Here is a 27,987-nt window from a genome sequence, read left to right on the forward strand (position 1 = left end):
AGATAATTATGGAGACTCGTCCTCCTTAATATAAGATCGTTTTCTTGAGGGCAGGGACTATTTCATTTCTACCACTGTGTCCCCAGAGCCTGGAACATAGCAGACACAATTTACTGAATTGTTGAACCACCAGAAGGTGGGATAGAAGATGCTTCCTAGGATGTGGGGGATGAGAGGAAGTTTGGATACAGCCACCAGGAAAACCACTCAGAGCAAGGGAATGGGGAATAATACACAGAGGAGAAATCTAAAACCCTGAGAACTATGGCCATTGGAAAGCCAATCAGAAATGATGGTAGGGGAGTTCTGACATTAACCTGAAACTCCATGACTTCATAGTTTAGTTTTTTAAAAATTCTACAAATACAGTTTTCCAGGAAAATTGTTTCAGTACTTTGTAAAATATACAGATCCCTGGTTCTTTTAATAGACATTTCCTGGCCCAAGGAAGAATAATTCCAAATCTCATACCACCACCTGGAGTTGGCCTTGGACCAATTTGTGATGGTGACTAAGAGATTGTATGACATACATATTCCTGTAACTCCTGCCATGTGTCTCCTCTCTTTAGTATAAACCTCCGTTCCCTTTATCCCTCTCTACCCTACTGCTTGTCTGTTCCCATCTGTTCAAGTCCTTCCAGTTGCTCATTGGTCCAAAGAGTTTCTCACAACTGCATCTCCTCCCACCCAATTAAAATATACTTTCCCAATATCAATGGCCAAGTTCTCTCTGCCTTGCAAAGCATCATTAAAGAAAGCTATCAATGAGAGAAAGTGTCAATGGGAGAACGGTAGGCTCATTTTGACAGTGGCCTTCTGGATAGTGGTTAGGGCTCTGTATCAAAAGTCAAGATCTGGGTTCAACTTTTCTGACATATGTTGCCTATGTGACCTTGGGCAAGTCACTTAATTTCTCAGTGCTAGTCAACTCTTTAAGATGATAAATTGCTGAAAAAGTATTGGCTTGCATTGATAAAGAGAATTTCCTCACCAGAATGTTTTCTGTATCAACTCACTCTTTATCCCCATCCCTATCTCCACTTAAGTGCATAAAGAAAACATCCTGGAAATATAGGATTGGAAATGGTGATGGATTCCTCATTTAGTGTGAAGGATAACAAGGGGCAGCTAGGTCACACAGCGGATAGAGCACCAGGCCTGGAGTTAGGAGGACCCGGGTTCAAATTTGATTTTAGACACTTTCTAACTATATGACCCTGGCAAGTCATTTAAGCCCAATTGCCTAACCCTTACTTTTCTTCTGTCTTTGAACTGATACTTAGGATAGAAGGTCTTTTTTTAAATGAATAAAGCGTAACAGGTGAGAATATAGCCCACACCATGTTAAAAGACTTTGGTTAGACCTTCTTAACTTGGATGCATGGATAGATTTTCCAGAGTCTATGAACATGGATGAGAAAAAAAATCATTATTTTCCTTAACTTCTTACTGAAATTTAGCATTTCCTCCAATCATTAAAAGTGTTATTTGGGAAGAAGTTTGTCCATAGGCTTCACCAGACTGCCTGCCAAAGGGATCCATGTTGCAAAAAAAAAAAAAGATGAAGACTAAGTGACCTAGATGAAAGTTTTCCAGCATGTTGGATAGATTCTCTTAGGGAAAGGAAGGACTTGTATAAGAATCACGAGGGATGAGAAAGTGAGAAGAGATTCTGATTAGTGGAGAATGGGGATGAGATGGATGGATGAGATCAACAGGAAATAGAATCTGCATATCATGAGACTGTGTGATAAGGTCCTTTAAAATAGAAACCATGAGAAGTCCTTGAGATTAGGACCCCACCTCTGTGATACTCTGGATTCACATTTTCATAGATTGGAAATAAAGGGTTTTCTTGCTCACTACGAAGCTTCCTGGCTCTTAAGACATCTCTGACACACTGATGTAGATATACATATTGGCACTGTAAAAGAGAAAATAAGGAAACATGTCAAAGATAAGGCAAAACTTGTAGAAACAGATGAAATTCTCAGAAAATACCGAGAGGCTTCTTGGTGATAGGCAAATCAGATTATGAGTTCATCCACAATTCCTAGGACAGATGATTCTTGACATCATTGATTTTGAAATAAGCAATCTGAAGTTAGAAAATGAAAGAATTTTATTTAGGCTTCAAGGTGAAGAAACCACTAGGTGTTACTGAGGATAAAGCACTGGGTCTGCAGTTAGGAAGACCTGAGTTCAAATCCAGCCTCAGGTACTTTATTAGCTGTATGATCTGGGGTAAATCACTTAACTTCTGTCTGCCCCAATTCCTCATCTGGAAAGTAGGGATAATAATAACAGCACTTACCTCCAAGGGTTGTTTTATATATCAAATGAGATAGTGTTTGTGAAAGTGCTTGGCAAAATTTATAAATGCTATATGAATTATGATGATGATGATGATGATGGAACTGAGATGTAGAGCACATAATTCCAGGTCCGTTTCTATGGTTCTCTTTTAATTCCCTTATTGAAAGGGTAAATTCCATTCCAGAAACCTTTGTCTCTACTGAGTCTCCCTTTCTAAAGAGGATACCTACATCTTATAGCCTTAGCTAGGTTATATCTCCACAGTGGTTCAAAAACCTTTTGGAAATGAGAAAAAAAGAAACAAAACCCAAACATCAAAGTTGCAGACTGAGAGGAGGGGGTTGACATTCCAAGAATTTTCACTGAAAATGGATATTTCTGTTATAGTAAGATAGCCAGTGGGGATAATCTTTATCCCTTCTCCCCTTAGACTCGTGGTATTGAACTCAAATAGAAATGAAGACCTGTAGGCCTCTGCATCTTTTCCCTTGCTGCCCCATGTCCAGAATGCTTTTCCTCTCCTCACTTCCACTTCTATCCCTTGGCTTCCCTGACTTGATTATGGATTCACCCTAAATGCCACCTTCTGCCAGAGTCCTCTCCCATTCTCTCCCCTCCATTGTGAGATGACCTCCCGTAAACCCTTTATAGTATATTGTAAGCTTAAAAATTAATGCAATAACTGCAAGCATCATATCTAATAAGATTTATTAATAATAACTAAAATAAAAAAGCTAGAGTAAAAAGGGAGCTAACTCAGCTGTGAGATAAGAGAGATAGAGGCGGGGTTCCAGCCAATTATATACAAAATGTGACCACAAAAATAATTTACACTTATACAATATGTACATAGTTGTTTGCATATTTTCTCCCCATTAGTATGTGAGGTCTTTGAGGGCAGGGACTGATTTTTGCCTTTTTTTCTACTTCTAGCCTATACTTAGCAAAGGACATGGCACAGAGTGTTTAATAAATGTTTATTGATATTATTGTGATGTCCTTGGAAATCAGAAAGCAGGGAGGAGGCAGTGTATCTCAGTGGAAATAAAGATAATTAGTCTGTGGGCATTAGGAAGCCTGGGGTTGAGCCCTAATTTGCCGGAGCCCATCATACCCTGACTGGTTGACAAGGTCATGGTCCAAGGAAGGAAGGTCAGCAAAGCAGACCCCAGAATGAGGGCCCCCCGCTGATCCCTCCCTCTGTCTTCTCTCCCCAAATTTTCCCCACTGATGGACTTGTTATGATTATTCTCTTCCCAATACAGGAGAAATAATATGAGAGCAAATACTTATAGGATCAATAAATATATACCCTACTTTAAGCCCCTTGGGTTATTATCCCGAAAAGATTACAGTTATAGAATTAAAGCCCACTTCCCATGACCCCTCCTTTCTCAAGCACAAGACACGCTCCAAGGCCCTACAATAAACACCGGAAAAAAGCTTGAGTACTATAATACTACAGTTACCACACTCCAATGAGTTTGTTGGAACAGAAGCCCAGCAGCATTGCTAGGCACTTCAAAGTAACACAAGAAAAACAGAACTTGTAAATTGAGGAAAACCCCCAAACTGGTCTGCTTTAAGTCCTCACACCTAGATGCGAAGATGTTTTGTTGTTCATCTCCCAAGCAATTATGACGGATAGTGAAAGGTGACCAAAAGTACAATGATCCTCTCAGCAGGTCAAGGAGCACTAACCTACAAATGACTTTATTCACATTAATCATATCTATCACAGACTGTTGTAGAAAGCTAGTAAATGATCACAGAATTCTTTGTTGTAGTAACATCCACAAGAGTGTTGTTTAGGTGATTTGACAATATCCAATCAAATTGTAGAATGTCACATATGTAGAGAATTGATTGTGTGTATGCATCTGAAAACCTGTATAATAAATGAACCATGATACTATGGCAGAGCACTGTGTGTGATGCCTGCATACATGGGTTGAATGCACAGTGTATCTCACCTCCTTATTCTGACCATTTAGCCCCTCTTGGTCTGCTCAGAAGCCCTTCCTCTGATCATTGATGGCAAATTTTTCTATATGGAGATAGGTGTCCCCACTACAATGCATTCATTGGGTCAGAGATTTAAAACTGGAAAGGACCTCTAAGATGATGTAATTGTATCTTCTAATTTCAAAAAGAGAGAGAGAGAAAATGGAGGGCTCTGATTCCAAGTCTAGCACTATTCTCAACTGGAAAAGTATTTCTCGCATTGCCATGTTGATGGGTTTTGAAAAATAGGCTTTTTGACTCATCTGTCTGAGTTAGTATAGAAAGCCTACTGGAATTATGAGAAGTTGTGAAATCCCCTTCCAGGATACACACCCAGCTCTGGGGGATAATTTTATGCTTGGTTCCTGCTTGAAAGTTAGGCTTAGCTTTTCTAGTCATTTCAGAAATCAGACCTGGGGAAAATAATTAGCTCCGGATGTTTTTCTAGCAAGTCATTCACAAAGTCATATGCATCAATTTTAATTACAACACTTCTTTCTGCATTTCCGTTTCCAAATCGTTTTTTTTCTTTTCGGCTGTGATGCGTGCCTCACTCCCCACTGCCTAGAAATTAGAGGGAATTTCACAGTGAACAGTTTCTAGCATATGACAGCCTCCTGTTGCTAATTTGAGAAGCTATTCCACATCCCCAATCCTGAAGTTACAGAATGGCTTAAAAAAAAAAAAGCATGACTCATATTTTAAATTCTATATAGGAAATTAAGTTACTCTGGAACTACCATAGCCACCTGTGAATGAGACTGGTAACTCTACTCAACAATCCATCAACATACACCTTCCATGAAGGAAGAAGAGCTAGTAGAAGTAGTAGGAACATGGGGCAGCAAGGTGGCCTAGGACATAGAGTGCCAAGCCTGGAGTTATCTTATTGAAAGTTCAAATCTGGCCTTAGACACTTACAAGCTAGGTGACTTTGGACAAGTCATTTAATTCTGTTTGCCTCAGTTTTCTCATCTGTAAAACAAGATAGAGAAGGAAATGGCAAACTACTCCAATCTCTTTGCCAAGAAAAAAACCCCAAATTGTTGGTGCTGGCTTGGCATTAACACATTAAACTATGTTCTGAGGATTAGAAAATAGGGTTAGGCTCTTTTTCTCATATCATGTTAATTCCGATGATGAGAGTCAATCAACAATATCCTCAGTTGCTACTCTTTCCAGAATGCCAATTGTGATGGTATTTTTTGGAAATTATTCATTCCAAAAATATTTTTAAACACCCACTATGTACTGTGCCAGGCATTGCAGCCGAATCAAAGAAAAATGAGACACATTCCCTTATTCTTGAATGTACAATATAGTAGAATAAGAGTCAAAAGATATGGTTCCAGTCATTAGGAAACTCAATATAACCAGGAAGAAAAAGCATATTCAGCTAAAAAAAAAAGATTTAAGACCCCTTAAAAAGCAAAACACTTGTTCTCATCTAACAAAAAAGAAAATGCATTTTAGGGATGCAAAAATAATAATAGATAAATTGTCAGACATTGAGTATTACTTTTAAAAAACTGCTTTTGATTTTCAACTAGAAGGGCCTCAAACATGAATATTTACAAAACAGGGGGGGAAAGAATAGTTCATATGAGACAGTGACTCTCCATACATAGCTTCCTTATTATTATGCCTCTTTTTCTTCTGCCCTCATTCCTCAGTAGTGTTTATTGATAGTGTTTTCATCTCTTCTTTGTTTAGTTCAGATAAGACTGAGGGTCCTGTGATGTCCTCTCTCCCTATGTCTTTCTCCATATTTATATAATCTTAAATAGTATTTAGGTGGTATAGAGTCTAGAGCTTAGAGTCAGGAACATCTGAGTTCAAATCCAGCCTCAGACTCTTACTAGCTATGTAACTCTGAGCAAGTTATTTGATTTCAACTATAAATGGGGAATCACTAGCATCTACTTTAACAGGATCAAATGAGTTTATATTTATATAGCACTTAGCACAGTGCCCATCATATATGAAAAATATTAAGTTCCTCTCCTTTTTCTGAAGGGATATTTGACTCTTCCTACCCCATTCCCATCAGAATATAAGCATTTTTTCATCCTTTAGATACTTCCATTTGCTTAAATCTCTTCACTTTTCTTGGTCTCTCTGTTTTTCAAAGGTACTGACTCAGTTCTGGTCTTTTCATTAGGAATGCTTGAGAGTCTTTTATTCTTTTAAAGTTCTCTTCCCTCCATCCCCTACTCAGTAGATTTATACTAGGTTTTCTAGGGCAAGTTTATCTTTGGTCATTAACATTTTATCTTTTGACTTTTAGATGAGTACATCCAAAGGCTTTCTCTTCTTTCCCAGCATTTTGTTGTATGACTTCAACATTCCTTGACATTGGCACTCTTTTTTTGAAGACTTTTTTCTATGACTTGAATGTTCTGGAGTTGGACTGTAATATTCCTAAGGGTTTTCAGTTTGGGATTTCTTTCAGGGAGGGTCATCAGTGCATTCTGTGCCATTTTTTTCACTTAACCCTCTGGTAAAATTAGATTTGGGCAGTTTTCTTTGTTTTCTTGAAATATGGCATATAAGCATTTTTTATTAAATAATGGTCTTCAGAAGTTGGATGATTCTCAATTTTCCTCTCAATCTTTTTTCCAGGTCAGTTGTTGTTCCAATATTTCTTGTCGTTTTTGAGGGGAGTTTTTAGTTGATCCATTCTGTTTTTTCAAGAAGTTGATGAGTTGATTAAATATTTCTACCTTAAATTCTAACTAATCTAACTATTCTCCTAATTAGTTTCCTCTAGTGTTCTGATTTAATTGATTATTTAATTTTCTATTTATGCTTTATTTCTTCTAGCTTATGGCCAAGTTGTTTTTTTCCTTTTCTCTTTGAGGTTCTATTTGTAGTTGTTGTGGAGTTTACTATCTTCTGGCTTCTTCTTAGATTTCTGTTAACTCAAAGTTTTTCTTCAGTGTTTAATATTCTCTACTCTTCACATCTACTTTTAGCCTCAGGTCCTAGACTGGCGCTTTGTATTGAGGCTAGTACCCTTTGGTAATCTTGGATTTATTGGATACTGTCTGTTATCTAAGTGCCAAAGTCAATGCCATTCTAGATATGGTGGCAGGTGCTAGGTCCCACCTTCCACATCAAACCCTAGCATCTTTTTTTTAGACTTCTCATTGTTCATGGAAGGCACAGGTTCAATTAGCTCCAGTTTCCTTCTTCTTCCACAACTACCAACTGTAAGCTTTTTCAGTCCGTGCTTTGGGATCTTGAGTGGCCTCAGTGATATCTTCATGGCTACTAACATGGATTCCCACCCCTGAGTTGGCCTCTGTTGAGGCATTTAGTACTCTGAGCAATGCATGGCTAGACCTCTTCTCCTGGCACAGTGATCTGTGGTACCTGGCTCTATCTCATGTTTCTGTTCTGATAGACTGGGGCTAGGATTTGACTTCAAGATCCCCATTATGTAAACACAAGCTGCCTCGAAACTTTCCAGTCAGAGTAATTACTCTCCCAGATTCCCTTGGCTTCTGGCAGTTTGTTTTGTTTTGTTTTGATGCTGTTTGGAGCTTGATGGGGGAGCTTATAGTTCTGTTTTCTTTTTTTTTTCATTTTTTCTTTATTATTGCCATGGGCCTCTTTTCATATATTTGCTAGAGCTTATGTGGGAGAGCTGGATTCCTTTATAACCTTTCTTTAACATTGGCATCTTAACTAGAAGTCTAATAGTGATTCCTTAGTAACATGATGACTAAATATCCTTCTTAATTTGTTTCCTCTACACATACCCCTCAGTTAGAATGGTACAATGGTGGGCACAAGGGCCAAAAAAAAATGGAAGAGAGTCATGGATTGCTATATATGGAAAATGTACTTGTTGTTTGAACAACATTTTCTCTTAGTTGCAATGTATGACAAAGAAATATGATTGCAGTAAAATAAACAGTTTCCAGAACATGAGCCATTCATATCAGAGGATGGAATTCTCAGGGCAGGAATCTAGGATGTAACAAAGAACTTCCCAATGTTTGTCAAACCAGATGACTACTTTCTATTTATGGTCATTCAAGGGGGAAAAGATGATGCTGTGAGAACACAATTGTTAGCAATGTTTTCTACATTAAAATCTTGAGCAAGAAACTGAAGACTTTAGGGACCTAAGTGGAGTTTCCTTCACTGTAACCAATCAAAGACAAGATCAGATGAAAAAGGCAGGTTTAAGAAGTGATCAGTTGATTAAGGAGGAAGTATCTGAGAAGAGGATCTATATTTCTGGACCACAGTTTAAAATATACAGGACTAACAGGCCAGGGATGGAGGGCACATTTTTAGATTATTTGCCAAGTATTAGTCTGGAGTCTTACAAATCTAATCAGAGAGACATTTAAAAAGAAAAGGGAAAGAGAAAATTCAGTATATATCCAAGCTAGATATCATTGAGTGTCTCTGCATTGTAGGAAGAAGAATAGTAGTCAAGATGCTAAGACATTTATAGGAGACAAAAACCAAGGAAGGAGCCCATGGCTTCAGATTGTCTAGAATGTACTAAGTATGGAAAGAAACAAGGTAAATTATTGAGCAAGGAGGAAAAATTTAGACTCATATTTGTCACTGACACTTGGTGGGATGAGACCCAGGATAAGAATGTTATTCTAGAAGGGTATATTTATTAAAAATAAAGAAAATAATTTCTAAATTGACTAATTAAATAAAGTTTTCAAAAAAATAAAGATAAGTTAAAGGTAGGGGATCTAGTAGTGCTCTCTATCTATTTGTCTATCTGTCCATTTATATATCTATCTATGTATCTATCTGTCTGTCTGTCTGTCTGTCTAAAGAAATCCAGGAACCTGTCAGAGAACAAGGGGAAGGGAAGCAAGATGATAAGCAATGGATTAAAAAACAGAAGCAATATTGTCATTGCAATATAATATAGGCTCCATAAGAAGAATTCAGAAATAGATGCAGAGTTTGGTAAATATAGCATATATAGCATGGAAAAAGAGAATGATAGAGCAATATTTGGGGTTAGGGGCGGTCTTCAAATATCAAAGCAATAATCCATCTGCTGAAGCACAGAGCAGAAGAGCTAATAATTTCTTGACTTGCTTTAATTATAATTTCATCTTTCAGCCAGCGGTAGAAGAAATGGTAAGTGGAACTTCTGTTCTGGATCTAAAGAAACCAGTTGCCAGAGTGGAAATGGTGGGGAATTTTAGAGGGAATGTCTATTCCATCTTAGAATTTATGGTAGAGGATAAGAAATTCTATGATGATTTGACATGCACCCCAGGTTTTAAGAGAATATATTTTTAAAGTGCTCAGAGAAAGGATATGTAGGCTTTTGTGGACTAAAGATCTATAAGGGAAGCCAAGCCTAGAGAAGGAAGGTCTTGTTCCAATCTGGTCTCAGACACTAGCTGTGTGACCCTGGGCCAGTTAACCCCAATTATCTAGCCCTTACCACTCTTCTGCCTTGGTACCAATACTCAGTATAAATTCCATGACAGAAGGTAAGGGCTTTTTAAAAAGTCAATGAGGAAAGTCAACCTAGGAGAGAGATTACATTCTTGAGAATGAAATACTAAGGACACAATTCCAATGAGAGGAAAAAAGGGAGAGTTTTAAGTTTAAACAACTTAGTATTTTAAAAAAAGATGTGGGGGCAGCTGGGTAGCTCAGTGGATTGAGAGCCAGGCCTAGAGATGGGAGGTCCCAGGTTCAAATCTGGCCTCAGACACTTCCCAGCTGTGTGACCCTGGGCAAGTCACTTAACCCCCATTGCCTAGCCCTTACCACTCTTCTGCCTTGGAACCAATACACAGTATTGATTCCAAAGCGGAAGGTAAGGATTAAAAAAAAAAAAGAGAGATATGGACCAAAGATAGATAAGTAAGGGCAGACAACAAAGGGTTAATTCAAAAGCAAGCCATGAGGATCTTAGAATAGTATGGAGAGCGCTAACACACGGAATATGTTGAGGATGGCCAAGAATAAAACCAAGCATAGAAAAAGGAATTTTGTTTGTTTTAGCAATATTGGTGAAAAGGAAAGGATTAAAGAAGGGACCAGAACATTCTTTAGACAAGATAACAGACAACAGAGAAGTCTGAAGTCAGAACTACTCAACTTTTATTTTGTGTTTGGTTTATTTTTTTTTCCTACCAAGAGGCATGGTCTTTGAACTAAAAAGGACAGAATAAAGTTGGCTAATAGGGAGTTGGAGGCCAAAATAAGTAAGGAAAATGGTGAGGGAATATTTAGCTATCAGTGATGATTGGATAGAGTACTGGGCGGCTGTCAAGAAGACCTGATGTCAAGTCTGGCCTCAGACACTTGCTAGATACTCTAAGCAAGTCATTTAAAATCTGTTCGCCTCAGTTTCCTCATCCACAAAATGGGGATAATAATAGCACCTATCTCCCAGGGTTGTTGCGAGAATAAAATTAGATAATATTTGTTAAGTGCTATGTAAATGTTAGTTACTATCATCATCATCATTGTTATTATTTATAATAATTATCATGTAATATATGCTACATATATTATGTATCTGTTTGTATAATGTTATATATTATATACTATTGTTATATTATTGTTATATTGTTACATATATGATATAGCAATTATTAATATCATCATTATTGTTATGCCACCAAGCTCTACTGAACTATACCCTCCAGTATAGAAAGGATGTTTAGATGTGCTTGCTGAACAGCTGCTAGTGACCTCTGAAAGATCTTGGAGAATGGAAGAAAGACACAGAACTGGAACAAGACAAATGTCCTGATATTCAAAACAGAAAAAAAATAGAGTATACAGACTCTTGGCTGGTGAGCAAGAGTCTGATTCTTGGCAAAATTGTAGAAATTGTCCTTCAAGGAATAACAATGAGAAAAGGAAGAGTGAGTCTCCTGCCCTGAGAAGCCTGACTTCTGGCTCCAAGAAGAGACAGGCAGAGGAGATGCCAACATAAACACATTGAGGGTCTAATGTAGGAGCTGGGAGCAGCTCAGGGTCCACCATCTTGAACAGATTGCTTCCTGCCTCCTCTTACACACCATCAGCACCATTTATGCTCTAAGGGGAGGGTAATGAATCTCCAACACCCCTACAGAACACATAAGCATAGAGGAGGTAGATAACACGTGATTGGAGATGGTGGTGGCTAGAGTCAAGTTGAAGGGTTAGGGATGTTATGGGTAAATGGAGACTGTTATTAATAAGCTGAAGCTTATTAATATTGATAAGCTAAAGCTGTCATATTAAACCTATTTTGTAGATGGTTGTTCGGGGGTTAAACTATTGTGTAGACAATTGATAAACATCCTGAAGCAGTTTGATATAACCCTTATATATTTATAGTAGAGGTGGAATAGGAACAGGAGTTAGGAATAGGATAGGAAATCTCTTAACCTTATACTAAAATCTCTAAATAAAACCCCCAACCCAACTGCTTTCTTTGCAGCTTCTTCTTGCCTGCAAGCAAGCCTCCTTAAACTATTCTCCCTATCTTATATTAATGGTCCCTATCTAACTAACCTATGCTAATTGATGAACCTTCAATTGACAATGAACTCCTTAGAGTAATATAAAATCAAGCTGTCAGATATAACTGTCAGAATCTCTTGGCAGAGAAACACTGATGCAGGTCCTGCCCCCAAGTCAGAGAGAGTGGACAGAGCCCCTCCGACAGCTCTCCACAATCAGACTTTAACTCTACTTCATAGCTGTACCTCAAACTCTCATAAATCCCTAACCAATCTTTTTTTGTCTAAGAGAAGGACCCAGAAACTCTGCTCCCAAGGAAGTCAGAGCAATATGGAGTCCAGAACTAACTGCTGCTTTTCCTTTTTTATGGAGGGCTTCTTAAAGAGATGGAGTGCAAGAGCTATCTGCTCTGTTTCATAAAGCAACTTAACTTCCTCTAACCTAGAAATTTGGCTCCTAAGGAGACAGAGTGAACATTAAATAAATTCCTTTTAGCAGGGAGTAGAATCTAACTGTTTACCAATTCACATTCTGATTGCTTAATTACAAATCCATCTAAAAATTACCTGTAAGCATGGTTATTCATATCTGGGTGCTGAAAATAGCATGTGCAAAGCTGCATTTCTTGCTTCCTAAAATTCTTCTAGTCAACCACATGTTCATGAATGAATGCTAACAGGGCTTAGAGATAATCCCCTTTTTGGCCATTATGCAACAAACCTGATGAACCTTTAAAAACAAGGCTTGACTTTTACCCTTGCCCTAGTCTTCCTTTGACCATTCAGGCAGTAGGAAGATGCAACTCTATGACTCCCTATAAAGAAGACTGGAAGATAGAAGCTCATCCATTTTCTACCCTGGCCATCATGTGGCCATGAGCATCAGCACTTAAAAACCACATTCTTTCATCCTATTTGCCCCTTTTCTGTTTGTTCTTTCCTGGTTTTAGGGCAATTGATTCTGAGATGGACTTGTGTAGCCTTGGAGTTCAGGAGGTTCAGCAGTCCTACTTCTTCACTTAGAGTTGGCCAAGGAGAGAAGTCACTGGCAACTATACCAGCTCTACTGGAGCATAGAGTGAATCAGATCTGATGCTCAGCTTGACTGCTGAAGAGGGACAGTGCAAAGCAGAGGTGAAATGTGGAATTCAATAGCTCCACAAGCTGCTTTATGCTCTAATGAGGTTACCTTCCTGGCAGAGTAAAGCAGCAGTTAGTGCTGCCTCTTGCTTAGTTGTTTAGACATGCATGCTTATGACTGCCTTGTGTTTAACATTTCTTTCATGTATATGAAGGAAGTAGATCCCTGTTCTCATCTCTGATTTCCATTATAATGTAATATAATGCAAATTTTTTACTCTCCCCACTCCTTTGGGGAGACAAAGACATGAGCAAAAATCTAAATTATAGGGAAATCTACTCTCTTCTACGCTAAGCTCCCCTATGGCAGATCTCTTAACTGAGAAGAGAGAGAGTAAATGGGTAGATAATGCATCTCAAGCCATCTATAATCTCTCTTGCACAAAGCATGGATTAAAATAATCCATCTTCCTGTTTACCAGCATATAATACATACAGACAGCTAGTTAAGTAGAGAGGACAAGTGTTATCTAGAGTCCAATGGTATTAAATCTGAAAAATGGCAATTCCTTCAAACAATGCAACGATGGCTCTCTTTTTTTTCTTATCTCTATTTTCTTCCTAATCCATTGAAATAACCAAGCTTCCCAGTTGGTCTACACAGATTAGATGCTAACTCTTACCTCTGTTTGAACCATGTGAACCCTATGCAGTCTGAGATCATGCACTGCTCCATAAATATCTACAGAGTCTTTGGAGTCTAGCTGTTGCAGGATACGGTCCAGTGCAATGAACGTTCCAGTCCTACCCACACCAGCACTGAAAAAGATGGAGAATAGATATGCACCATGAAATATTTTAAAATAATCTCTACCTTCATTTTAAATGTCACTTTTATCTTATTAGTTTTTCAGTTAACAAGCATTTATTATTATTTTTTATGAAAAAGCTAATCTATCTGGCTGGCTTCTTGCCTATCTGTCTCTCTCCCTTCCCCACTTGAAAAAAGAAAAAAAAAAGGAAAACAAAAAACTCTTGTAACAAATGAGCACCGTCAAGCAAAACTAAATTCTACATTGGCCAAGTGTGAAAATGAACGTCCCTTTCTGTATCTTGAGTTCATCACCTCTCTGTCAGGAAGCAAGTAGTGTGTTTCATCAAGTATAGAGAACATGAAGGAGTGTTTGTTGTAATATTTTTGCTCTTCCTACTCTTTCTGGGAGAAGCCTTGGATTTCTTGTGTGAGTTGTTTACAGGACTGAAAAGACCTTTTCCCTATGGGGAAATTGCTTGACCCTCAATCCAGCAGTAATCATCCAACCACAAGCACATTCCCCAGAAGCTAGGGTGTTCTTTAGTAACTCAGAGGATCACTGGTTTAAAGTAGAAGGAACCTTTGAGGTCAACCAGGCTAATACCTCTTATTTTACAAGTAAGGGAACAAAGAGACAGATAGGTGGAGTGACTTGTATATCAAGATCATATAGGTGGCAGATAAAGGATTTGAACCCAAATCCTCTGATTTATAGCTGGAAAGGATTTCAAAGATCAAGTAGTCCAAAACTCTCACTTTGTATATCAAAGTGGCCATGTGTCTCACTAAAGGTCACAGAGCTAATAAGGAACAGAGCTGGGATTTTCTGTTAATAGCACACAAAATATAATGGTAGAGATGCTAGAGATATTGGTCTGTTTGATGAAACACTGCGTCTTTAACATTTCTTTGCATTTAACTTTTTTTAAAAAAAGGATAACAATGCATGTACTTTCATTAATTGCTCTTAGTGAGGAATATCATTGTCCTTCCAATTATTAACTCGTCAAATGCCATAGTTCTCCAGATAGACTGAATTGACTTATGGGTCTCTCCACACTGCAATCCATTCTCCAAAGAGCTGCCAGAGTGATTTTCCCCATCTATGTTATCCTCTAATTGAATAAACTTTAATGGCTCTGTATTACCAAAGGGATTTTCCAAACGCTGTCATCCCTCTACTGAATAAATTGCAGTGACTCCCTATTACCAAGGAGATTTCCCTTAAGCAAAGGTCTGAACATGTTATCCTCTTACTCAACAAACATTCTTCTTGTTGTTTGAAATCCTTCAGCACCTGAGCCTCATCTACCTTTCCAACCTCCTTATGCATTTTTCCTGTCCTTTAGTTTTATGGTATGGCCAAACTAGACTTCCTAAGCTTCTCCATTTTCCACCTCCATGCCTTTTACCTGGTTATCCACCATGCCTCAAATGCATTCCTTTCTCTCCTCTACTTTGTTGAATTCCTGGATTCTTTCAAGGCTGCCTTCTACAAGGGTAAAGATATTTCTATTTTTGTCTTTATATCCCCAAGAGCCTAATCCACTGTCTGAGTATAGAAGAGGTCCTATATGGCCTACTATTATTTGGATTTTATGGGTAACAATCTGAGGTGAAGAGACCAAAAAAAAAAATGATTGTTCCCAGGTTTGAGACTTTTCTATCAGGGGAAATTGCCAAAGAAGAGGCTAATAGACCTCATGATGGGTAAAAAATAAAAGCAAAACAAGGGATCTATACACCTTTTTGGCTTTCTACAAAGCGTTTATTAGTTTGCCATCATATAATTACAGAATTTGGACTCAGAAGGTCCTTGTTCTACACTCAGCTCTTACTTCCTATCTGGGTGATTTGGGGCAATTCGCTTCATCTTTCTTGGCCTCAGTTTTCTCATCTACAAAATTATGGGGTTGGATTAAATGACCTCTAGTGTCCTTTCCATTTATGATCCTAGGATCAAATTAGGAAAAATCTCATAGCTAGAATGAGAAGACTTTACACGCTTCAACAAGATCAGGAGAATTCCTACTGTTGGAGTAGAGAAGGGACAGCATCATGGGCTGAGGAAACAACTCAATCCAGTGCAGGGGAATTAGATTCATGATGTGTTCATGGAGCAATGACAAGATCAGCCTGACAGAAGGTACTGGGGAATAGTTAGAAATAAACTTGAAATTGCAAAGTTAGCGGGCTAGGGTCTTAATGACCATCAAAACTGGGCCAAAGAATTCAGATTTCCTGTGTTAGTGTAAGGTACACACACACTTTTTTTGATGTCATTATTATTTATTATTAAAAAGCTAGTCTAACTGGCTGGCTAGTTGCCTTTATGTCTCCCTTCCCCACTTAAAAAAAAGAACAACAAAACTCTTGTAACAATAAGAAGAGGTCCTTAAAGGGACATTGTCCCATTATGAATATATGAACACTGTCGCATTAAGGTTTCTCTTTTATGGAGCAGTTTAGTGGTGAAAAGGGCAAAAAAAGGGGGGGGAACATATTTTTCTTAAGGAAAGAAGGAGGATGAGCAAAGTCTAATAAATCTCCTTAAAGACTCGGGCAATAGCTGTTATTGTTCAATCGTTTTAGTTGGGTCTGGCTTTTCATGACCCCATTTGGGATTTTCTTGGTAGAGGTGCTAGAGTGCTTTACCATTTCCTTCTCCAGCTCATTTTATTGATGAGGAAACTGAGGCAAAAAGAGTTAAGTGACTTGCCCAAGGCCATATAGCTAGTAAGTGTTGGAGGCCAAATTTTAACTCAAAAGAATTAGTTCATCTAGGGCAGGCACTCTATCTACTACACCACTCAGCTTCCCCCAGGCAAGAGAAGAATATGTCGGTTTAGTTGGTAAGCCTGGCAGTTGTACCATTTTTCCATTGGATTTTCCCATATTTACATCTTGACTTGAGCTCCTGAACATGGCCCTAGAATAGTTCTTCTTTGCTTAGAATTTGATGTTAATGCCTACCTGCAGTGCACAATGGTGGGTCCAGCACCTGGAGTTCTGTTAATATAATCCCTGACTGTCCTTACAAATTGGATCAGGGATTGGGTGGTCTCTGGAACTCCATGGTCTGGCCAGACAGTATAATGAAAATGACGAATGAGTCTGTTTGCATCAAGCTGTTCCTCCTGTCAGAGATAAAGATAACAAAACGAATGAACCAAGGCAGATATCAGAACACACCAATCACATTCAAGCAGGAAATAGTATATTTGATTAGTAGGATTGCAATTATAGGTGTTCATCAGAGACTAATCAGCAAAGAGCAGGATTAACTGGCCCCATTCATTTTCCTAGGCTCCGGTTGTTTAAGATAAGAAGCAAATAAAAATCACATCAGGAAGCCCACCAACATACACTGCATATTTTAAATTCTCTAATTGTCCATTCTGACAGCACAGATTCAGACAGCATCTGAACAATGAGGTCCCCATAGTAGAGGGAATCTTGGTCTGCAGGCCAGTAGTGATCGCATTTTACCTGGAGAGAGAGAGAGAGAAAAGGGGGGAAAAGTGAGCTCTGAAATATATATATATATATAAAAGTGGTGAATCTTCCCTTTGGACTCTGAAAGTTCCTTCCTGAGTCATGTTTCTGGTATCACCTACTAGAATAACCAAGTTGCCAGTCACCAGACTAATCCTTCAATGCAAACCCTTTCTTGGCTGATCCTCAGATTGTGGTTACACAGATGAAATATGGGGGGAAAGTAAATGGCACTTCTAGATGACTCAGGAAAAAGGCAGCTCCCCCTCCCCTAAATCCACACCACCCAGATAGGTCTTTTGTTTCTCTTATCTTTCATTTATGTAAAAGGGCAGTGTAATATGACTTGGACTTGCTAGCCATTGTTTAGTTTTATTCCTAGACAAAACTTTAGAAGCAATTGATCCTCCAAAAATTGTGTCTGAAGGATAGAGTTGGACCGAAGTTTTTGGCTTTATGACTCATATTAAGGAAGTCTAAAGCCTCTCCATCTCACCCTCTATTCCCCTCCCAGCTTGGATTCAAGAGCATTAAGTGATTGGTAGCTTTTTCTTAAAAAAACAAACAAACAAACAAACAAACCAGAATCTGATTCTGATCAGACTGATATATTGGTCTGTTGACACATCTGAAGAGAAGTAGAGAATTCAAGTTATTATTTGGATCAAAAATCTGACCCCCAATGGGGAGACAAATGGTTTGTCCACAAGTTGTGTGCTCCATTAAATGAATCAACTTTCCATTTTGCATCTGGGGCCATAAATGAAAAATGGCCCAATCTTGCTTGGGTGAGGACCTTTTCCTCCCTACTCTTTTGTAGCAATGGGCCCATGATGGCTATGGCTACCACTAACTAAAGGGGGACATTTGTTTTGCTTTGTATCTTCAAGGCTTAGCACAGCATGTATGGTCTACAACCTTAGGCTTACTATTTGTATTTTACAAATTAATAGTAAAAATAAATTTACAATAATAGTATAAATAATAAATAAAAATATTTATTTAATAATACTAAAAATAAATTATTATAAAATTCTTTAAAGAGACCCCCATAATAATTGCTTTCCAGCTTAGTTCTCCCTTTAACTTTTTTCGTTTGCTTATTTTAAAAGTCCTTACTAAGAACTGCGCCTATCAATTCAGAAGAGTGGGAAGGGCTAGGCAATGGGAGTTAAATGACTTGTGTAGGGTTACATGGCTAGGAAGTGCCTGAGAATGGATTTGAACATGGCTCTGTACTCACTGTGCTACCTAGTTATTCCTCCCCCTTTAACTTTAGACAGTGCTTGAGGTCAGGACCTAATTTTGCTTTTTATTGTATCTGTAGCACTAAGTACATAGTTGGTGTTTAATAAATGTTTGTCAACCTCATTGCTGAATTTTATCCAACTGATAGAACAAACCACTTCAGAGAGAAGTCAAAGAGATTTTTTTTTTTACTTACTCGACCCTTCTCAACACACTGGGTCACCATAACAATGTTGTGGACATTCTGTTCCCACGACATCTTCCAAAAGTCATCTTTGGTGCCAGGAAGGGGCCCTTGAGTAGCAATGTATTCTCTTCTGAAGTTGTTGCCCTGCAATGAATTTATAGTCTTGTAAGTTCAGAAACAATAGACCCTCTTAAACAAAGGACCAGATCTGTATGTAGATTGGATGATATGGTGATATCCTCTAAGAAAGAGGTAATAAACCATTCCCCAAGGTCCCTTCTTAGAAGTCCTTAGAAGAAGGAATGTTTAAGTATTGTTGAAAGATAAGTTCCCTTTTATTTTCATTAAGTTTTTATTTCATTCATTCATTTATTTATTTATTAACTATTTATTTAATCCATTTATTAAGTTTTAGGCTCTAGGGGTACAAAGACAAAAAAGGAAACAAGAACTTTTTAAGGATGGAAAGAAGTAGAGAATTGAGACAAAAAAGGAAACAAGAACTTTTTAAGGATGGAAGGAAGTAGAGAATTGAGACAACTATCTTATCCAATTCTATCATTTTACACTTAATGAAACTGATACCTAATGAGATTAAATGATATATGCTAGATAGGGTCAAAGTGTAAATTTAAGGTGAGAGAAGGGAAGATTCCAAAGAAGAACTTGGTCAGGGGGACAGTTAAGAAATCCGGCATCTGAAACTGATCACTTCTTCACAAAAGGCAGGATGGGAACTCAGGTCTTCTTACTGGAAGACTCTTTTCACAGTGCCAAGACAAATAACCCTTTTGCCTCAATTCAGATAATTATCGCAATTTACTCTTTCCCTGTGAAAGAAGATATGGTCTCAGGTCCACCATGTCTTGACACAACTGTTTAGCAAGAACCGAGGCTGTTTGGGTGTGTAGGACTGAATTCACACTGCCAAGAATTAATGAATGGACAGTCAAAATCAGATCCCAAAGGTGAAATAGGTCTTGAACATGAGTCTGAGAAACAGGAAATGTCTGTAGTTTCGGAGGATTGAATCGAAAGAGGACAAGAACACAATCAGGCTGGCCATGTTGGCAGTGAGTCATGGCTTCCTTGTTGCCTTGCTCACTGGGCTGATGGCTAAGCTTTCTGATCCACACACAGGGAGAGAGAATGACCTTTGGAAATGTGTCCTTGGCCCCTGATAACCATGATCTGATCTGATTACTGCAATCCCAGGAAGCAGGATTTAGCCCTGATTGAATTGGACACCATTCATTTTATGGCAATCAGGCACTGTTACTCAATCTGACATGGTCTTTAAAGAAAAATAAAACAGAAAGGTTCCCAGCCCATTAAATGAGAACACTAAGCACGTCCTGGGAAAGCTCATCAAAGCTTTATCTTTGGGCAGAGTGACTCCAGAATAGAGGTTACTTACTGGGATATAGCTGGCATTAATGTAGTCTGAGCAAGGGTCATCATCGACATTAGAAAGCTTCACTCTAGTTGTATCATCTGAAAAGGAGGTTATTGAAAGAGTCTGTCAGACAATAAATATTCATTTGATGCTAACGATAATAGTTGTCATATGTAATATCTTAATATATTTATAGTAATATGTTATATTATACTTTTATAAGATAACATAATATCATAATATATTAATAACAAACACATAACATATGATTATACTATTATGCTGTTATATATTTATTATATATAGTTACATATTTTATATAATGATGATATAGTTTTTATATAGTTATTAAATGCTAAATATATGCTAGATATTGTACTTAAGCTCTGGGGATACCAACAAAAGAAAAAAGGGTGAATCTAGACCCTGCCCTCTGGAAGCTTATATTCTACCGGAGAAGAAAACAACACGTGAAATAACTAGGTCTACGCAAGGTATATTACGAAGTAGATGGAAGACAACCCCTTAGTCTCTTTTTCTCTGTGCATGAAGATACTAGCTCAGGTTCCCATGGTCATGTCACAATTGTTAGCAAAAGCACATATTTACTGACTGGGTTTAAATTCATGCTGCTATGAGCTAGTGATTGGGTAGCCAGAATCAAATGCTAAAGGGGAACCAGTTGTGGGGAGGGTTAGTGCAAGGGTTTTCAACTTTTTGTGGGTCACAAACCCTTTGGCTGGCTGGTAAAATTTGTGGACTCCCTCTCAGCATAATGTTTTTAAATATATAAAATAAAGCATGTAGGAAACAAAACAAAGGAAACCAATGACATTGAAGTATCATTATTAAAACATCTTAAAGGGGTTGAGGCTCTAATAGAAGTTGATCTTTGAATCCAGGGGAGAACGCCTCTCTTCTTAGAGCGGATGCACACATTTTTAAATGGTAAGAGAAGGCTAGGTGCTGGACACCTCTTTGCAAGGTGGTTGCCTTCATTCGTCATGGAAGTCAGCTCCCTGACAAGGTTGGAATGACCTGAGTTTGTAAAAGCCTCTGCTGCCTTCTCAGCCAAATAACAAATACTATGTTCTGCAGTTTCTATTAGGGCTCTGAGCGGTATCAACTGTGACAGCCCAGCTGAGCGCCTAGAACAGCTGTAGCTTCTCATAACCAGAATGCCCGTTATTCCTCACGCCTCCGCCTCCGGTGGGAAGCGAAATAACCTGAAAGTCAGTTCGTTTTTAAAGTCAACTCTTCTGTACCCAACCCCCAAGCTCTGTCAGACCGGAACTGTCCATCTCCTCTTGGAAAGCAACCACTTCTCTTCTTCAGCCTCATTTGTTTTACAGAAGAGGAGGTGAAAATTGGTCTGCAGGAGACAGTATTACATAAACCAACATAAAACTCACAGGGTAGTATATTGTTGTATCGATTTTTCCCTCTGTTCTCTGGCAAAAGGGCTGTGTCACATGATTGATTTCGACCCACCTCTTTTAAATCCTGTTAGGGCAGAAATAAAATGTTCAAAGTGGAAAATTATTAAAAGGTGTGAATAGGAACCTCAGAGCACCTGAGTCATCTAAAGCCAAGTGGAGGGGGGCGTTTTTGGGGGGCTATTTAACTAAATGGTCAAGTCAATGAAATGATAGCATTGTTCACATCAGAAAGGACCATTCTGCATTAATAACACATGGCCCATTTGTTTTGGTTCCTCAAACTCCTGCTAGTTCCTCAGAATTTGCTGATCTCTTCCAGAAACCAAACTGTCAGCACATTGTGCCATATTCATAGGATCCTAAGACAAAGGATTTAGAGCACAGGGGACCTATACACATTATCCAGCCTACCTCCTCTTCTCTACTCTCATTTTACAGATAAGGAAACTGAGGCAGGCAGCAGTTTAAGGGACTAGTCCAAGGTTTTACAGCTAGTAATGTCTGAGGCTGGATTTGCACTCAGGTCTTCCTGACTCTAGATCCAGCACTCTTCCACTGTACCACCCACATGCCTAACAATACGAAACAGGGTTAGAATTAAGACTCAAGCCTTCAGGCACTGCTACTAAATAGTAAGGTTAAACAGAATAGAATAGTCTTATTGAAATATTAAAACTCATCCTAATTTGCAGCCAAAGTCAGAATCTGAGGCCATATATAAAGTTATAGGGATTATTAAACTATTGCCTGGGAAGTAGGCTAGGTCTTTGGTCTTGTTTCCTACCTCATATTCCTTGGAGAGAAGATAGTTGGAATCTGCTTGTAGCTTCATGAAATGTGCTTCAAACTGATTAACTTTTATGGGGCTGCCATTAAAACAATAATAAAAACAATAAACTGTTATTGAGTCAAGGGACCAGATCTGAACAATCTTTCAAAAGCACATACTCTAATGGATGCAATAGCGCTCTCTCTCTCTCTCTCCCTCCCTCCCTCTCTCTCTCTCTCTCTCTCTCTCTCTCTCTCTCTCTCTCTCTCTCTCTCTCTCTCTCTCTCTCTCTCTCTCTCTCTCTCTCTCCCCCTCCCTCTGTGTCTCTGTGTGTGTGTGTCTCTCTCTCTGTGACTCTCTCTGTATCTCTCTCTGTGTCTCTCCCTCTCTCTCTCTCTGTCTCTGTCTTTCTCTCTCTCTCTCCCTCTGTGTCTCTGTGTGTGTGTGTCTCTCTCTCTGTGACTCTCTCTGTATCTCTCTGTCTCTCTCTCTCTCTCTTTCTCTCTCTCTCTCTCTCTCTCTCCTCCCTCCTTCCCCTTACCTGGAAGTTCTCCGGTTTCTGTAAAAGAAACAACAAAAATCTTATGAGTGAATTACTGGAAAATATAGTCAAATAAATATTTACAAAACATCTATAAAATCTGGAGGAAAACATGATGGGTTACCCTTTTTGGCCCAAGTTCAGATGGACGGACAGTGGTCTATCCCTTCTGATGCTGAGTCTGGCTGTGGGTCTGTTCTGACCATGACTGAAACACAAGGGAGGATACTTTCATTTTGATTGTCACATACAATTTGATTCTGCACAACAAAAATTGGATACGCACCTATTGTATACTTAACATAATGCTAATATCATTAAACACCTATTGTATACTTAGCAACAAAAATTGACACTTAGCACACTGCTAGGCACTTGATGATAAAGTTTAGATAAGAGATGATCTTTCACTCAAGAAACTTATCGTATAATAGGGGGAGAAGACAACATTTTTTTTTGCCACTGGTGGGGATGGGAGTTGAGGGTGTCAGGATAGGGGAGACCTATGATTTAATTGGGAGTTCTCAATGTGGAAAATCTCCCCAATCAATGAAGACACAGCAACTGGTCTGGCTCGCAGTTAAGTGAGTTGTCCATGGCCATACTCCAGAATTCCTTAAAGACCTTTGAACCCAAGTTTTTCTCACTCCAAGGCAAGTCACTGGTGGACCATGCATTCTGAGACAGGGAATGGTCCACCATACATGAGAAATAGGAAGAAAACGAATTTGGTTAGACTTCTATGCATCAGGTACCATGACAGGCACTTTACAAATCTTATCTCTTTTGATCATCACAACAACCTTGTGAGAAAGGATTTGGGAGGAAATAGATTATTATTGGAGGCCTGAGAAGAGAAGTCTGTGTGGGAAGAAAGGACAGGGAATCAATTAGGTGGGAAAAGATGGATTGCCTTGACGCATAATATGCTCAGTTTAGATTAGATAACATAAAGCGGTAGTGGAACCCATCTGCACAATTGTGAAGCTTCTTGTGGTTCCATTTTTGAGGAGGAACATGATGATTTCTGCAAAAAGATCAATCTTTCTGAAGATAAAGAAAGAAGTGTCTGAGGCTAGATTTGAATTGGGATCTTCCTGACTGCATTTCCAGAACTATATCTATTGTGCCTCTATAAATAAGGAAGAAAATATAATAAATAGGAAAGAAATGCCCAATTTAATGGCATTCCTGGCATTCTGTAAGCATGCAGAATTTAATGGTGACTTCATCTCTTATTCCCAGAAATTAAATTACAGCCAATGAGCCACCAAATGGTGAGGACCAACTGTACTCTTAAAACACAATTAAAATTCAGTTAAGTAATTGAGAGTATAAAAGGGCAAACTCTTTGCAAAGAAGTCCTAGAATCATAGATCATGGAGCTGGAAATAACCTCAAGAAATTGAACCAAATGAGAAGTTTAGTTCCTGACTCCAATAATTCGAGATTAAACAAACTAAACAATCCAAAGCCATCCACTCAACATTTATAAAAGGTCTGTTCTGAACAAGGCATTGTGCAAGGTCTGTAACTAATGGAAAGACGTGCCCAAGTCAGCATGATAACAAGCAGAGTAGGACAAGGTCAAAGGAGAGAAAAGACAGAAGGTTATAACAAATAAGATATGGGTGAGAGAGAGAGAGAGAGAGAGAGAGAGAGAGAGAGAGAGAGAGAGAGAGAGAGAGAGAGAAAGAGAGAGAGAGAGACAGAGAGAGAGACAGAGAGACAGAGACAGAGAGAGACAGAGAGACAGAGAGACAGAGAAAGACAGAGAGAGAAACTTTTGGTTAGGGAATAGACCAGGAGAGATTTCTTAGAGATGGAGGCACCTGGATTTGGTCGGAAGATAAGCATTTCATCTGGAGGAGATGAGGAAGCAGTATGCTGGAGGTATGTGGGAAAAGCCTGCACTGCATGGAGGAAGAAATGGAAGTATGAAATTAGGAGGAGGTCCAGTTCAGTTGGACAACAGTGTTTATTGAGAGCTAAAATAAGGAATATGGGGATTATATTTTTTTTTTCACTATTAGAGATAGGAACAAGAGTTGATATTTTCAACATTAGAACACATAAGGATGCTGGCAAATAAAACTCCAATTTCCTTTTCACTTTTTCATCCAGCAAACATTAATTAAGCTCCTACTAGTATGTGAAATGCTTTATGCTAAGCACTAAGTAGGTCAGGTAGATAAAACAAGACTTAGTCCTTGTCCTCAAGAAACTTAGAACCTATTGCAGAAATATGAAAATGAACAGATAATCAACATACAAATTAGAATATGAAAATTTGCAAGAAGAATAGAAAATGCTATGAGATCAGATAAAGGAGAAATTACTTTTAGCTGAGGAATGGCATCGGGGATGTTTGTTAAGCCTTTGAATCAGGCATTAAATGATGAGAACAATATCAAGAGACAGAGATAGTGGGTGAAGGGAGGAGAAAAAGAGGATACTTCCACGTTGAAGGAATGTGTGTGTGCGTGTGTGTCATAAAAATATCAGTGCAGTTTTAAGTTATTAAAGCTTAAGATTTCTTGTGCTCTCTCCCTCTTTATATAATATGAAAATATATACACAATATAAGCATATATACATGTATGCACATACATGCATTTATAGACACAAATGTGTATGTATATACATGTAGAAATTGCATATGTATAACATATATGTGAGTATATGCATACACACATACACTCACACATATAGATGTGGGAAAGTAGGGGATGTGTTCAATGAAATATAATGAAGCTTGATCAGTACGTGCAGAAAAATAAGGTCAGAAAGAATTGGAGCCAGATTACGTAGGGCTTTGAATGCCAAGATAAAAAACTTGTGCTTTATTTGTTAACTTTATCAAGGCACAAAGAAGGTTTAAGCCAGCCGAAATTTTAAAAAGTCTTTTCTCATCAAATGAAAACTCATTTAAAATTGAATTTCCATGCTTTAAGATGGAACCTGAAAAAAGGGATCAAGTACCTACCTCACTTTCCGTCTACAGATGAATAAGGCAATGACTGCCACCAGCATGCCAATTAGGAACAATCCAGCACTCACTCCTTCAATCACTCCAAACAAAGGCTCTAAGAGAATCCAAATGAAACAAAACAAAACCCAACTTGGGAATTACTGCAAGGAAAACAGTAGGAAGCAGCTGAGGAAGCTTTACATTTGAGATACAGAGAACAGAAAATGGGTCTGTAGCCCTGGTTTATACCTGTGAATATTGGGAAGGACTATGAGTTCATGGCATGGGCAATTCCAAGGATGGGAAGTCCCTCCACCAACTCAGATCACAATCTGTCTGTGGCTGAATGAGATATGTCCTAGAGAGCTCCTTAAGCTGCTGAGAGGTTAAGTCATTTGCCCACAGTGACCCTGCTAAAGTGTCAAGAGGCGAGATTTGAATACAGCTTTCTGGCCCCAATGCCAATGGTCTACTGTCTGTGTGTGTCTAAACAAACAGATGAAAAGGACATATTCCAGCTAGAGCCATTATTGTAATCAACAGATGGTCATTTTGCTTTTGAGATTGGCTACAGATTTTTACATTTTGAAGCAGTGGCTGTTTGAGTCAGAGTTCTTTGGGACAAACCCCAGCATCCATTTGTCATTTCCATAAAGACATATTTTGGTATTTTATGATGGATTCTCAAAGGCTATTCCAGTGGATTGGGAATTCTAATGGATTCCAAGTAAGCTAGAAGGACTTTAGTGATGGACTTGATTATGGATTGCATGCTCATTGAAGGCAGCTAGGTTGCTCAGTGGGTAGAGGACTGGACCTTGAGTCAAGAAGATAGACATTTCCTCAGCTAGTCACTTAGCCTCTGTCTTTCTCAGTTTTCTCAGCTGTAAAATGGGGATAAGAGGCAATATCTACCTCATAGAGTTGTTTTGAGGATCAATGATAGAATATTTGGAAAAGTACTTAGTACAATGCCTAGAATATAATAGGTACTATATGAATGCTGACTTCCCTCCCACTGCTTGTTATCCTGTCATTATCTAGCTAAGGCATCACTAGGTTGGCCCCCTTTTTTTCTTAGTCATTTTTCAGTTGTGGCTGTGACTCCTTTTGGGATCTTGGGCAAAAAATACTAGTGTGGTTGGTTTGCCATTTCCTTCTCTATATCATTTGACAGATGAGGAAACTGAGGCAAATGGGGGTGAAGCTAGGTCACATGGCTGGTAAGTGTCTGGGGCCAGATTTGAACTCATGAAGTTGAGTCTTCCTAGTTCCACGTCTAGTGCTTGATCCACTGAGCCACCTAAGTTGACCATAGGATGATAAATTTTTCATCCGTACCAAATCTCAAAGACTCTCTGATAAGGCAGTGAAGGAATTGTGATCTATATAGAAGGAAGGAGCAAATATACTGATGAAATATTGACCCTTTAAGTATTTGAGTTAAAGTATGTGGTTTGTAAGCAGGTCAGAATCGCGAATGAAAAGTGATTCAGAGAAATAGAGCTTTTGGAAATCTAATGAATTGGAGAAGGGCTCTTTCTCTCCTGTATAAACAAGTATTAGGAATGGCTACATAAGTAATATCTATAGAATCGTGGCATTAATAATGACTTTTGAAGGTTTTTTTTTTTTAAGTCTTTGACACTTTAAAATGATGCTTATCTTTTTGGTCTTCATAATAATAACTAACATTTCTATGATGCTTTTAGATTTACAAACTGACATACAAAAGCATGCTCCCCATAGCTGTTAAGTATAGGTAATATTCCCATTTTACAGATAAAGAACCTGAAGCTCAGGATTATACCACTAGTGTCAAAGCCAGGGTTCTTCGTACATTCATGATTTCTACTATCTCCATTTCCCAGGCCACGTTTTTTTTTTCAAGTGAAAATGTTCCAAATAGGAAAAATGTATTTGTGAAGCCCCTATTTAGCATTAAATTATAAGCAAACATGTCCAAATCCTCTTAGCTTCATTCTAATTCTCATGTAGAATTGAATAGTAAGGCGATTATCTCTGCATTTGGCATAAATAGCCACTAGGGCCTGTGGTGCTGAGTCATTTTCTAAAAAGTTATAAACAGAAAGAAATAGGCTCTAATTGCAGCAAGGGAGAACCAGGTTAGGTATTGAAAAGGACTTCCTGAAGGTTATGTAAGGTTGATTCCAGAGAGAAGCTATAGCAATCTCCTCTGCTGATTTAATATGAAGAATCGATCATCTGTGTAATTTATTCTGGGTGTCCCTGAAGTAT

The 27,987-nt window shown here is 38.5% G+C and overlaps 1 protein-coding gene across 3 annotated transcripts in view; it reads right to left on the reverse strand.

The window, feature by feature from the left end:
- The window catches only part of PTPRB (protein tyrosine phosphatase receptor type B), a 175,794-nt gene that overhangs the window by 6,776 nt on the left and 141,031 nt on the right, over positions 1–27,987 (reverse strand). For all 3 annotated transcript variants that reach the window (XM_056800732.1, XM_007503048.3, XM_056800733.1), the window contains 11 exons: positions 25,744–25,843; positions 22,882–22,965; positions 22,758–22,775; positions 22,232–22,313; positions 21,421–21,511; positions 20,030–20,106; positions 18,622–18,756; positions 17,049–17,171; positions 16,656–16,819; positions 13,552–13,687; positions 1,806–1,926 (listed from right to left, as the gene is read on the reverse strand). In XM_056800732.1, the coding sequence (XP_056656710.1) occupies positions 1,806–1,926; positions 13,552–13,687; positions 16,656–16,819; positions 17,049–17,171; positions 18,622–18,756; positions 20,030–20,106; positions 21,421–21,511; positions 22,232–22,313; positions 22,758–22,775; positions 22,882–22,965; positions 25,744–25,843 (1,131 nt within the window). The remainder of the gene's footprint in view (positions 1–1,805; positions 1,927–13,551; positions 13,688–16,655; positions 16,820–17,048; positions 17,172–18,621; positions 18,757–20,029; positions 20,107–21,420; positions 21,512–22,231; positions 22,314–22,757; positions 22,776–22,881; positions 22,966–25,743; positions 25,844–27,987) is intronic.

Source organism: Monodelphis domestica, chromosome 5 (assembly GCF_027887165.1).
Source record: "Monodelphis domestica isolate mMonDom1 chromosome 5, mMonDom1.pri, whole genome shotgun sequence".
Taxonomy (NCBI): Eukaryota; Metazoa; Chordata; class Mammalia; order Didelphimorphia; family Didelphidae; genus Monodelphis; species Monodelphis domestica.